The 14,347-nt window shown below is 43.1% G+C and overlaps 1 protein-coding gene across 2 annotated transcripts in view; it reads left to right on the top strand.

Moving 5' to 3' along the window:
• Positions 1–14,347, top strand: part of usp42 (ubiquitin specific peptidase 42) — a 57,943-nt gene that overhangs the window by 32,324 nt on the left and 11,272 nt on the right. For both annotated transcript variants that reach the window (XM_078418055.1, XM_078418056.1), the window contains 8 exons: positions 3,022–3,133; positions 5,200–5,340; positions 5,514–5,614; positions 5,703–5,844; positions 6,821–7,579; positions 9,580–9,662; positions 10,588–12,009; positions 13,685–14,013. In XM_078418055.1, coding sequence (XP_078274181.1) covers positions 3,022–3,133; positions 5,200–5,340; positions 5,514–5,614; positions 5,703–5,844; positions 6,821–7,579; positions 9,580–9,662; positions 10,588–12,009; positions 13,685–14,013 — 3,089 coding nt within the window. The remainder of the gene's footprint in view (positions 1–3,021; positions 3,134–5,199; positions 5,341–5,513; positions 5,615–5,702; positions 5,845–6,820; positions 7,580–9,579; positions 9,663–10,587; positions 12,010–13,684; positions 14,014–14,347) is intronic.

The following is a 14,347-nucleotide window of genomic DNA, read 5'->3' as shown; positions in this document are numbered from 1 at the left end:
GTGGAAGAAAGTTACCCACCCCACTTCCTCCCCTCTGTTATTAGACTTCTGAACGTCTTATTGTAAGTTGGGGTACAATCCTGATTCTCTAACCTGCCTCATTGTGGACATTGGAGCTTTCTCTGGATCTGTTATGTTACAATACTGAGAAACAATATTCTGCACTCTGGTATCTTTCTCTTTGCTCTATCTTTTGTACTTGTGTTTGGCTTAATTAGTGGTAACTTAAAGATTAGACAAGTAACACAAATCAGCAGTGATGTTGATAATCGAGGGGTGGTAGTTTTCAACAAGAGAACAATATTGATAAGTTGGTAAGAGTGGCGGCAGGTGGAATTTAATGCTGGAATAAGTGGGGTGATGCATTTTCAGATAAGGCTATAACAGGCACAATAACTATAGGACCTGAGGAAATAACAAGGAACAGAGGGACCTTGGTGTACATATCCAAGGAACCCTGAAGGCAGCAGCACAGGTAGGTAAGATAGTTAAAAAGATAATTGTGATATTTTGCTTCATTAACAGGGGAGAAGAATTTAAGAGCAAAGAGGGTATGGTATCACTCCATAAAACTCCAGTGATCGTACTGGAGGGGGTGCAGAGGAGATTAATTAGGGTGTTGTCAGGAGTAGCGTTTCCACTTTGAGGAAAGAGGGATAGGCTGGGTTTGATTTTCTGCTGAACAGAAGGCTAAAGGTGCGACAGGAGGGATGAGGGAAACGGAGTGTTCTTAACTGAGATATACATGAGGGGCATGGATAGAGGAAATAGTGAGAAACCTAACTTTTCGCAAAGATGTGTACAACCAGAGAGCACAGCTTTAGGTTAAGAGGAAGAATTAGAGCGGTCTTGATGATTTCTCACCCAGAGGATGGTTGAAGTCTACCAGATAGAGGGGTGGCACTCTCTGAACATTTACAAAGTATTTAGAAAAGCTATGACACAGAAGGTTAGGCCAAATGCTGGAAAATGGTATTCGTATAGATAGGTGCTTGATGGCCAGCAGAGATTCTGTGGGCTGAGGAGCCTTTTTCCATGCTGTGATTCTGTGTCTATAAATGCTGTGTGACGTTCACTTTAATTATTCAACAGTAAAGCATTTGGGAAACACTAAGGCATTAGTCAGGCCACGAGTGAGTCATCTGTTCATTCCATAAATTAATAAAATCTGGGATGTTTTTATTAGATATACTGCACATTTTGTGCATAACCATTTTGCTTCAAAATATTAGTTCTTGCATTTTTGTGAACAACATGAATAAAGGCCTGTTTTCTGGACAGTGGCAAGCATTAGCATTCACTGACCTGAAAGCTACCTGCAAAGATCTGACAAGAACTGACATGGATTTTGTATTTCTCAATGTCTGTTTATGTCAGTAGAGGATCACTACAACCAGAAGTAGTGCCTTCATCAAGAAGGCTAGGCAGCTAACAGTACATTCATAGTGCCGTACTCCACAGAAACAGGCTTTTTTATGCCAATCTGTCCATGCTGACCAAGTGTCCAACTGTACTAATTCTCACACCACAAACCAGGAGATAGCATGCACAATTTTAACCAACTTCTTAAACATTTTGCAGAGCAGAAAATGAAGATTGCAACACTCAAGGTTTGGATAGAAACAAATACACAAATGCCTTATTTAATAATTATTGTAATGGCATGGAGACATTCAGTCTGCATAGAAATCATAGGCAGAAGGGCCTGTACCTGTGCTACAACGTGGTGAAGATACTCCCGCAGTTGTGTTCAGGGGGAGTTCAAGGAATTGGCCCAAGTGTTGATGGAGAACTAATTCTTGAATCGGGGTGGTGCATGGCTCTGAAGGTGGTGCTGCCCACATGCTTGCTGTCCTTATTTCCTATGGTAGAGGTCGCAAGTTTTGGGGATGTTGTCAGAGTAGTCCAGAACAGTATCTCTGGTGCATTTTCTGCTGTGTTACAGTAAGCAAACTTTGTATTGAGTACATATGTAAAGTCTGACCGTAATTTCAAATTATTTAAAGTGTTTATTTAGAATTCCTCTATTGCACAGAGGAACCAGAGATGATTTCTCATCGTAAATAGCTGAAAATGATCGCTCAATCCAGGTTTTGAATGTGAGGAATTGTGGGGAAAACAAAGTACAATAAACCATAGTTTTAATGGACCTCTTAATAATGGATTTTGGCTATAACGGAAGGACCTACTGACAGGTGTCGACACCACCCCAGGCACGCGCAGCCTCCCTTGCCACTTACAACCGCAGCTGACGTGCCACTTCCAGGCCGTGCCTGCCACCGCCACTGAGCTGCCCTCAGTCCATGACCATTGATTTTGCTGTTGCTTCTCCCCCACCGCCAGCCAGATTCCAGGCCCAGTTCCAGACCAAGCGACTGAAGAAGGGTCTCATCCTGAAATGTCACCTATCTGTGTTATCCATAGATGCTGCCTGACCTGCTGAGTTACTCCAGCACTTTGTATCGTGTTGTTTTGTGTATTAACCAGCAACTGTAGTTATTAGTAGTTCCACTACTAATATGATGATCACTTGCTCGGATATAGTGGACAGTCAGCAATAGTAGACAACATTTCCTCCCCCCTCCCCCCATGGCCCATTATAATGGGGGTTTGCTGTAATTACATGCTTATTGCGATTACTCTGCTTTTTTAATTATAAAGTACATATGGACTGTTAATTTGAGTTTTCATTTACAGTTTGTCACGGTATAATTTTGTCAGCCAAACACTTGCACGATTAAAGAGATTCTGTAAAACAATCCATGGAAAGAAATTGCCAATTACGTCAAATGCATTGGACAAATTCTTGTGACAACTTTTCACCTGAAACACCAGACTTTTAGTTCCTCAAGCACACCTGATCCATTGCAAGATAAATCTTCTGCATTGAAAAGCACTCAGACACAGTTATTTTAAAAATAATGAACAAAGCCACATGATAGCTATGTATTAAATTCATTCAATATGAAATAGATCGTGGGCTAATTATCTAATATAGCATTTCTTTTGTAATAAAACTAGGTGTAAGAAAATGGTGCCTGCCTCAAAGAGATTCACCATCCACCGAGCATCAAATGTGCTGACACTCTCTCTAAAGCGCTTTGCTAACTTTACAGGTGGAAAGATCACAAAGGTATTTACTGTTTTGGAAATTAATGCACCAATGTTTGAGGCAAGCTATTCCATATGATGACTGCCTTAAAAATGCATGTTAAAATATTCTCTTTGCCCTGTTCACAGCCTCTAATTTCTGTATTCATTTATGTGACAGTAAATTGGATAGGATTCTGAGGGAAGAAGATGTAAAGAGGCTTCAAGCGGATATAGACAAGCTGAATGAGTGGGCTAGAACATGGCAGATGTAATGTGATAGCGAATTTATCCATTTTGGTGCAAAGAATCAAATAGCAGAGTATTAAGAGATTAGGTTACATTACTGAACATGGCTTTTGTTATTGTCCTATAGCATAAGTGCAAAAGCAGTTTGGATACCACTTTGGCATTGGGCTTGGTTTTCTTGGTTGAGCATTATAGCACAAGTACATTGTTTAAAAAGTAATTTATTGATGTTTAAAGAGACCTGTCTTTGTACACAGGTCACTGAAAGACAATGTACAGGTCTAAGTGATCAAGAAAGAAAATTTGAACTTTCATACCAGATAATTTAGTGTAGAAGTGAAAGCTGCCTTACAGCAAATATACATGGTGAGATTGCAGCAGGAGTATTATTTTGCTCTCATCTCAAAGGAAGTACTTGGCGTAGAGGGAACAGAGTAACAATTCACCGACTCACTGTTTCCAGAGATGGCAGGTTAGTTAAATGGGGAGAAAATTAATAGACTTTGCCCTTTTTCTCCACAATTTAGAAGAATATGATGTAATCTCTTTGCGATCTAAAATATTCTTATAGAACCCAACAGGGCAAATTGGTTGACGAGTCTGGAGCCAGTGGTCATAGTCTCAGAATAGGGAGTAGGCTATTTGGGACTGGGGCGAGGACAAATTCCGTTAGGTATTAAGTTTTAAGGTTTATTATTGTCAACTGTACTGAGATACAGTGAAAAGTTTGGTTTTGCATGCTCTCCAAACAGATCAGATGTACCGTGCATAAATACAATCCTTCATTCAAAGGGTGATGAATCTTTGGAATTTTCTACCCTGGAGAGTTCGGTCATTCAATTTATTTGAACTAGACATAAAAAGATTTCTAGAATATTAAAGTAGTCGTGAGAAATAGGGACAATACAAGTAAATGGGGTGCAGTTAGTTCAGCCACGCTCGTGAAAAATGTCAGAGAAGATTTGGAGGGGCAGATGGTATACTCTGTTTTTATCTCTGACCACTTCCTCTTAACCCAGTATTTTGCCTAGAATGCATTTTGGTCAGCTCTTCAGGAATTAAGTGCAGGTACTAATTAAGGACAACAAGTTGTTGAATTTATTTTCTTCTGAATATACTTATTTTAATTAAGTTTCTACTGAGACCCAGTGTTGCGGTTTATGGACAGAAGTTTTAGTTGGTTAAATGAGATATTTGTGTTGCTTTTTTTATTTATGTCTCATCAATATTGCTTGACCCTTTAAGAATAACCATTCTATCTGCCTGAAGGCAAACAGCGTCTATATATTTTCTGTGATAGGGCAAAATGACAGTCCCGTTTCATGTAGATTGCTGAAGATATAGGGTGGTGTTCAGAGGAAGACACTGATCCAGAACACCTTGTTTTATTGCTATGTAAGCAATTTATAGTGTCTTTACTTTGCAATATCCCAAAGTAGTTAATGACGAGAAGTACCCTTGGGGTTTTAATGCACAAGGATTCCTAATGTGCAACAAAACTTTGAAGAGACAAGGAACTGCAGATGCTGGAATCTTGAGCAAAACACAGTGCTGAAGTAACTCGGCGGGTCTGGCAATATCTGTGGAGGGAATGGTCGGGACCCTTCATTATCTGGCCATTCCCTCCACAGATGCTACCTGACCCGCTGAGTTCCTCCAGTACTTTGTGTTTTGTGCCACAAGACTAGCTAGCTGCCCGATAAAGCTGCTCTTTATAACAAATATTTTGTAACTTGAACAACATTGATCGTTCCCTCACAAGCAGATGAATTAATCAGTTAAGAATACAAGGAGGGAAATCTGCCATTCGCAATACCATTTTAGGAAGTGAACGATTATTTTTGTTTTGATTGGTTTTAGGAAGTGCGGTATTCTGAGTATCTGGACGTTCGGCCCTACATGTCCCAGTCAAATGGAGAGCCAGTTGTGTATGCCTTGTATGCAGTGTTGGTACATTCAGGCTTCAGCTGTCATGCTGGACATTACTACTGCTACATCAAGGTAATTACTTAAAGCGATTACATTACTAGAAAAGTATTTGCATCAAAAGTTCTCTACAGTCTGTAAATCGGGCAAGTTGCTTGCCTTCAGAACATGATTTTGTTGGTGGAAACTTCCACAAGTCTTCAAATGTTAGCAACTATATTTGAAATTGGAAATGCATGTATTCCCAGGCAAGCAATGGACAATGGTACCAGATGAACGATTCTCTTGTATCTACAAGTGACATCCGATCAGTGCTGAATCAACAAGCTTATGTACTGTTTTACATCAGGTACTTTCAAAATACTTGGGAATTGGAATTTCCACATGCTCAGGACTGTTACCATTTTTCCTAAAACAAAGATCCATCCTTTTTGCAGATCGCATGACACAAAAAATGGGTCAAAGCATTCAAATCACATGGGCCAGTCATCTCCAAGGCCGCCTGTCAATCAGAGGTTGACCAACAACCAAACTCTCACTGGATTTATTGGACCACAACTCTCCCCGCAAATGACCAAGGTAGGAATGATAAACGAAACGCATGGAACTACAGATGCTGGAATCCTCAGTGAAGCAAAAAGTGCTGGAATAACACCGCAGGTCAGTCAGCATCAAGCGAAGACATGGATAGGTGACGTTTCAGCTCGAGACCCTTCTTCAGACTTATTGTAGGAGGGGGGAGAAAGCTGGAAGAGAGGTGAGGGCAGGCAAGTGATAGGTAGAAACAGAAGAAGAGGTTTTATTGGCAGATGGGTGGACAAAGGCCGGACCTGAAAAGGGTCAAAAGGGTGTCAGATAAGGTGAGGAGAGAAATGCAAAGCCAGAGGGAGGAATGTAGTTGGAAGGAGATGGGGGTGCAGGGGGGAGGCAAGAGTGGCACGATAGCGGGAAATATCAATGGAGGAAGGTCTGTGGTGGACTGGGCTACATCTACAATTGCGATTTCTTGTGGTCGTGGGCAGAGCTATTTCCAAACCAGGCTGTTATGCAACCCAAATGTATACTTCTGTTATGCATCTGTAGAAGTAATGCTGTCTGAAGAACGGTCCTGACTAATAACGTTACTTATCCATGTTCTTCAGAGATGCTGTCTGACCCGCTGAATTGTTCCAACACTCTGTGTCATGATTTCATCGGAACCTGAGGGGCAATTCTTTTAGTCAGAGGGTGGTGGGTATATGGAATGAGCTGCCAGAGGAGGTACCTGAGGCAGTTACAACAGCATTTAAAAGGCACTTGGACAGGTACATGGAAGGAAAGGTTTAGGGGGATATGGGCTGAATGCAGGCAAATGGGACTAGCTCAGAAGTGGCATCTTGGTCAGGGACGAGTTGGTCTACCGGGCCTATTTCAGTGTTTTATAATGCTATTTCTTTATTGATCATAGATAGTCTGTGCTGTTTTAGTTTGGTTTTAAACTGCATTAATACTAAAACTTAGCATTAACTTTGTTCACTGCATTTTGTGTTTAATGAATTATTTTCCTGTATTACAGAAATCAAATCACTTAACAAATGGGAACTGCTCTCTGAAAGATGTTCACAATAATGCAGCAGCCAGCACGAGTGGCAGCAGGACAATTTCTACACCTCCTGGGCCCTCTCCGAGTCGGTTACTGCCCAGGCCCACCACCTTGCCCGAATCGTCCAAACGGCAAAAGCTTTCCTTCAGTATACAGCCTTCCAAGCCAGGGACGAGACAGGCCCAGCCCCCGACCAAGCTCCACAGTAGTCCGTTGGAAAACCTATACAAGGCTCCGTCCACTGCTTCCCATACCAGTGTTTCACCATCTACCTCGGGAACCTCAGCTGCTGCATCCCCACCCTCCATTCCACCTGCTGCTACCGTCGTAGCCACTCAATCCGTGGAGTCCAACACCGCCTCTTCTCACTTAATGGTGAACGGTCAGTCCAAGGGACCTGCCAGTTCTTTAGTTCCGTATAACGAGGAATCCTCGGAGGAATCTGATGAAGAGCCCAAGGGCTTGATTAAGGAGAATGGCTACGCAAAGTCCCTGAACAGAACAATTAATGGAACTGGACCCAGCCTGTATCTCAAAATGAATTCCATGTCTGCAGCCACCAGTGATGACTCTTGCCCAAAAATGCCGCCTGAGATAGATGCCACTGATGCACTTAGGGGCACAAGGGACAATGGCAGGCATCAGGCATCTGAACCCATTGTTCCTCAGATGTTGTCTGCAGATTGCCCTGCAAATGATCTGTCTGCAAAGGGATCACCACCCACTGTTGAAGTTAGTAGTCTGCTAAAGTTATATTTATTCACATTTGTTTGCTTTCAAACTTGTTTTCCATCTGCTCTCCCTACTTAGAGCGAGGCCTGGAATTTTTTTTAACAGCTTAGTTTAGTTTAGAGATATAGCGAGGAAACGGGCCCTTCTGCCCACAGTCCACGCTGATCATCAATCACCCGTACATTCGTTCTGTTATCGCACTTTTGGATCCTAGAAACTCGGGGCAATTTACAGAGGCCAATTAACCTACAAACCTGCACACTTGTGATGTTGGAGGAAACCAGAACACCCAGAGAAATTCCACACGGTCACAGGGAGAACGTACAAACTCCACGTAGATATCATTCAAAGTCTCGATCGAACCCAGATTTCTGGCGCTTTCAGGCAGCAGCTCTACCGCTGCACTACTTTGCCACTTCAACTGTCCTTTCGCCAGCTGTAGAGTATGGAACAGTACAGCACAAGAACATGCCCTTTTGCCCACAAAGTGTGTGCTGAACATAATGCAAGACCAACTCTTATCTGCTTGCACATAATCTTCATCCCTCCATTCCCTGCACCAACCAACTGATCTGGTTGGGCTTAAAACGTGCTGAGGAATAAAATTTATTTTCAATATTAGGATCCTATAAATGATGCTACATTTTATTATCATTTCTAGTATATTTCCGCATCAGGAGGGCTTTTGTATATGCACATGGGGAGAAGCAACTCCAGGTGCTGGTTTATAAAGACGCAAAATGTTGGAGTAACTTAGCGGGTGAGGCAGCATCTCAGGAGGACATGGATGGGTTACTTTTCTGGTTGGGATCCTTCAGAATGATTGCAGAAGGGGGCAGAAAGCTGAAAAATAAGTGGGAATGGGACAAAGCCTGGCTAGTGATACATGGGCACAAACAGCATGTGAAGGGATTTTGTTTGGCAGGTGGTTGGATAAAGACCAGAGATGGAAAGAGGACATAAGGCTGTTAAGATAAGGAGAGATGAGGAGTGAAATGTGAAGCTAGAGGAAGGGAAATGGGTGAAATGGCACATAATGGGCGACTCAGTGGTGCAGCTGGTTGCCTCACAGTGTCAGAGACCCGGGTTTGATCCTGACCTCGTGGCGTTTGCATTTCACCCTGTGATCGTGTGGGTTTCCTCTAGGTGCTCAGGTTTCCTCCCAAAGTAACTAAGACTTGTAGGTTTGTAAATTGCTCCTAGTGGGCAGGGAGTGGATGAGAAAGTGGGATAACAGAACTTGTGTGAGTGGATATGGATGTCCAGTGTGGGTTCAGTAATTCTGTGAAGGTTATTTATTGAGATGAATAAACTAGTGGGACTAGTGTCGATGGGACATGTTGGTCGGTGTGGGCAAGTTGGGCCGAAGGGCCTGTTTCCACGCTGTCTGACTGACTTTGGGATGTTGTGGCTATTCAGAGATTGGCCAGTAGATGGCATCAGGAGCAGATATTTGAATTGTGACGCGGTTTCGATCAACCACAGTGTAGAACCCTGAAGGCCAGAGCTAAGGATTTGGACAAGCATCAGGATGTTGTGGGCCAGATCAAAGTGGCCTTCTCTAGCGAGAATGAATCTCACCCGCCAATCCAAAATATCACCATCCCATCTCTAAATACATAATGCAGTAATGGCCTCTAACGCTACATACATGAACAATGCCATTTCTGATGAGGCTTGAGTGCTAAACCAAGCTCCACTGTAAATTCAATACTTTATTTATTTTGGCAAAGTTATCCAGTTAAATTGCATTATGCTCTTCCCAAGCCTAATGTCCCCCCAAAAAAAATGTAATCCAGGAATAATGGAACCAGAGCCCCTTCATCCTAAAGTTTAAACAGTTCACCACATTGATTCCCTCTTGAGATTACACCTTCCTTAGCCATCATTTGGCCTACTAGGGCACCTCCTTCACTGCCACACTAATAGAAACCCAAGTTGTTTTATTGGTTCTGTGTTGTGCCATGTTGGTGATTGTTTCAAACTTTTCATCACTGCAGGTCCGTCCTTCTGTCCAGAATCCAAACATAGAAAACACAATGTTCAACTCTACAGGCAGAAAAAATGGCTGTGAAGAAGCCAGGTAAGATCAGTAGTCCTGAGGAACAGTTCTGATGCAGGAACAACCTGGGTCACTTTAAGAAGCAAATTTATAATCCAATCTGATTTGATATGGTAATGCTCTGGTATCTTTTGACATACTTAACTTCTAAAATACCCTGACATCATTTTTGTGCATGATATAATTGCAAGCAGTATTTGAGGGGAAAATATTAGTCAGGGCTTTGAATAACTCAGTTTAGTTTAGTGATACAGCGTGGAAACAGGCCCTTCGGCCCACTCGAGTCCGCACCGTCCAGCGATCCCTGCACATTAACACTATCCTGCACACACACATTAGGGACAACTTACACACACACCAAGCCAATTAACCTACATACCTGTAGGTCTCATCTAATTAAGCAGTGAGATACACACGTATAGACTCTTATCTAAGACAGTGTTCCTGTCGTTGCCCTAAACCACAGTAAAGCAGAGATCACCTGGCCAGTTCTTCGGAGAGAAGTGAACTCCTGGTTTTCTGACCTGTGTGTGTTTAAAAAAAAAAAATGGATAAACTGATGCCCCAGTAATTTAAAAATTGGTCAACCATCTCATCCAAACCTTGAAGTGCCACACAAGATCCATGTCCCTGTGAGTTAATCATTGCCATCTACTGGCAGGCCCGAGTCAGCAGCTGAGACCCTCAGCAGTTGAAGAGTTGATTGGCAGATGAGTGGATGTCGAGATGAAAAGCAGACAAAAGGGTGCCAAATAAGGAAGAGAAGTGGAGTGAAATGTAAAGCCAGAGGGAGGGATATAGGTTGAATGGGGTGGGGAGAGGGGTGAAGGGAGGGATTGTAATACAGTTGGGTATGTTACAACAGCAGGATAAGTACTTTTTCAGCTGTTTGCAATGTTCATATTGAATTCCTATTCAAGTCACTAATAAAACATTTGTAACACAGGGGAAATGAACACCACCTGCTTCTCCTATCAAAGAGCAGTTCTGCAATAAATCACAGTGGTGGTGGTGGTGATGCAGACACAGTCCAAACGTGTTTGACGAAGAAAGAATCGAGCTTGAGTTCCCCGTTGCAGGAAGCCGCTGATGGAATGTCTACATTATCCCCAGTTGATCCCTGTAAAGGTAACGGTGATTTTCAGAGAAACGCTGACGACTGCTGTGTTCTCAGCAGTATCCCCATCAAACAGAGTCCTGTTCACAATGTGCAAACCATCCAGGAGAAAACAGACATTGAGAAACAAGCCGAAGAGAGAATCAAACAAAGTCAGAGCACAAAGGGCTGGGCGATGGACCACACGACCAATGGACACAGTTTTGAAAATAGTAAACAGTCCAGCCAAGATCCTGCCAGTAAATTGTCGGAAATGGAAAATCACCGAATTAAACCTCAATCTGATTCCAACCATAAAGGCGTCTTGGACAGTGGTATCCAAGCAAATGCGGTCCACGCTCATAATAAGGCAAATATAAGTCAAGATGAAACTTCTCCAGTGGGGAAATACGATCGTTCAACTGAGAAACATCAGATTGATAGGGAAACGGATGATCAAAAGAAGAATCGGGTGTTTGAGGAAAATGGCCAACTTGTCAACAAAGTTTGGCTTCAGAAAGAGTTTATCAAAAAGGAATCACACCAGAAACCAGAGCAGGAACCAACTGGGCTGGTTACCGCAACTGTAAAGGAGAGCTCCAATCAAAATAAGAACAGCAATTCAGAACTTGACAACACTTACAAAACAGCAGTCCTTTCACCAGTCAGAGTTACAGCTGGTCCAGAGGAAAGGAGGATTCAGGAGGAGAGCACTGTTACTGTCCACGCAGAACCTCTGAGTAGGGCATCGACCAGTGAAGAGAAAGGTAGACTATTGCAACGGGATAATTACAAGAGTGACTCCAACTACAGGTCCAGGGAACGGAGAGAAAGGAGGTTATCTCAAAATGAAACAGAGGTTGAAAAATCAAGTTGCAGTTACAGTAATTGGTCTCACAAAGTAGACCATCAAGATGGGAGAGTTGATAAATATAAAAGAGATAATGAGTGTCCACCTGACAGGCAAAGTTACTGCAATTCAAAGCCACTGCTGTCTTCCCATCACTCTTACCAGGATAATTTTCACCGAGAGAAATACAGCTCGAGTTCCACTGGGAAGCCGTGGAGCAATCAGTTTGAGTACAACGGACTGGAATACAGAGGCGAACGTAAAAGGAAATGCTGCGACAGCGAGACTGGTGACAGTGATGGCGAACGGAAATGGAAAAGGTTCACCCGGGATTGGCCATCCGAAGAGAGGAGAATGAAAAGGCACAAGAAATCAAGGAAGAAAAAGGCGTCAAAAGACAAACACAAAGATAGAAATCATAGGTAAAATGACTTTCATGTGGTTAAAGCTCAAAATTTTGTCTTAAGATGTTTGGCCCAAAACTTTGGAGTCATGCAGCACGGAAACAGGCCCTTTGGCCTAACTTGTCCATGTCAACCAATATGGTCGCCATCCAAGCTAGTCCCATTTGCCCACAATTGGTCCATAACGCTCTAAATGTTTTCCTATACCTGTCTAAGTGTCTTTTCAATGTGCTTATGCTATCTGCCTCAACTACATCCTCTGGCAGTTCGTTCCCTATACCCACCACCCTCTGAGTGGAAAAAGTCGCCCCTCTGGTTCCTATCAAATTTTGCTCCTCTCAACTTAAATCTATGTCCTCTTGTTATCGATTCCCCTTCCCTGGGTAAAATATTCTGCATTTATCCTATTTATTCACCTCATATCATCATCATATCATATCATATATATACAGCCGGAAACAGGCCTTTTCGGCCCTCCAAGTCCGTGCCGCCCAGTGATCCTCGTACATTAACACTATCCTACACCCACTAGGGACAATTTTTACATTTACCCAGCCAATTAACCTACATACCTGTACGTCTTTGGAGTGTGGGAGGAAACCGAAGATCTCGGAGAAAACCCACGCAGGTCACGGGGAGAATGTACAAACTCCTTACAGTGCAGCACCCGTAGTCAGGATCGAACCTGAGTCTCCGGCGCTGCATTCGCTGTAAAGCAGCAACTCTACCGCTGCGCTACCGTGCTCATGATTTTATGCACCTTATAAGATCATCTCTCAGCCTCCTGCACTCCAAGGAACAAAGTCCCACCCGCCCAACCCCTCCATAGCCTCGGCCCTCAAATTCTGGCCACATCATAAATCTTCCTCACCCCGTTCTAAAATACATTCGATGGACGAACACGCCAACTCCACACAGACAACATCCACTGTCAGGATTGAACCCCGGTCTCTGGTACTGAGAGCTGCAGCCACGCCACTGTGCCACCCTTACCAGTTAAAATATTCCAGGTAGCAAGATTGAAGATGGGTTGCTGGCACATAGAGGTGGTGGCGCTACCAGTTACGCCAGCATGCCACTCATGACTTGATTGCGTTGCGATTCATATTTGGATTTGATTGCCACTGGAGATATGTAACAGTAACAAGTCGTCTACCCCAAAGCAAGACTACTTTAGAAAAAGTTTTTAGCAAAATTAATTCAGTTCGAAGAACAGCAAATTTCTAAGTAGCAACCTCTAAAGTGCCTTAGTTAAGAGATGCAGCGTGGAAACAGGCCCTTCAGCCCACTGGGTCAGTAATGACAAATGATCACCTGTGCACTAGTTCTATGTCATCCTAGTTTTGCATCCTGCACACTCGGAGCAATTTACTGAAGTCAATTAACCTAAAAACCTGCACATCTTTGGGAGGTGGGAGGAAACCAGGAGGAAACGCCCATGGTCACGGGGAGAATGTGCAAACTCTGTACAGACATCACTTTGGGTCAGGATCGAACCTGGATCGCTAGCGCTGTGAGGCAACAACGCTACCACTGTGCCACTTGTAGATTTGAAGGTAGTGCTGACATTTTCAGTAGAAACTTGGCCAGAATTTTGAGTACCAATTCTTTCTACTGAAAAATTGGTCTGGGCAGTCAGTACAAATGCTTTTCACTTACGGTGTCATTTTTATTTTGCTGTACGATTTTCTAGGCAATATCCGTTGCATACGTCTGAACTAGGTTCTGGAACTGATGAACGAAAACACAGGAAAAAGAAGAAGAAGAAGAAGAAGAAGAAGCGACATCACGATGACAAAGACAGCCATTACCAAAAAGATCACCACCATTCCAGGAAGCACCAGAGTGTGAAATCGGCCAGCGTTACGGCTGACCGGGAGCGCATCTGTGAAGCAGCCCAAAGCAGCTGCCCTGAAGATAAGATGCACAGATATAAACTCACGTGCGACCTACGAATGCAACAGAAAGATAAAGCTGCACACACAGACGACAAGCAGAACGGTCCTCACCTCCAAGGCAGAGGTAGGATGTAATACTGAGTTCAGCTTTGGGATTAGGTTTATTATTGTCTGTGTACCAAGGTACAGTGATTGGCTTTGTTTTGCAACGCTATCCAATGGAACAGATATGCCAGGCATAAATGTGATCAGTTGTGATCAGTAATATGACATTTCTGTTAAAAGGTTAACCTAATTAACTGATTTAAGATCAGGGCCTCAGTTTAAGTGATGGATTCAGTGGGATGTTCTGTACATTCTGTACTAGCTGGGGGGGCTGTGCTGGTGTACAGGGATAGTCTTGCTGAGCTGAATGCAAAAAAACGTTTTTTTGTTGTACCTTGGTACACATAATAATT

Source organism: Rhinoraja longicauda, chromosome 21 (assembly GCF_053455715.1).
Source record: "Rhinoraja longicauda isolate Sanriku21f chromosome 21, sRhiLon1.1, whole genome shotgun sequence".
Classification (NCBI taxonomy): domain Eukaryota; kingdom Metazoa; phylum Chordata; class Chondrichthyes; order Rajiformes; family Arhynchobatidae; genus Rhinoraja; species Rhinoraja longicauda.
The sequence above is the reverse complement of the archived record's forward strand: the minus strand, read 5'-3'. Positions and strand labels throughout refer to the sequence as shown.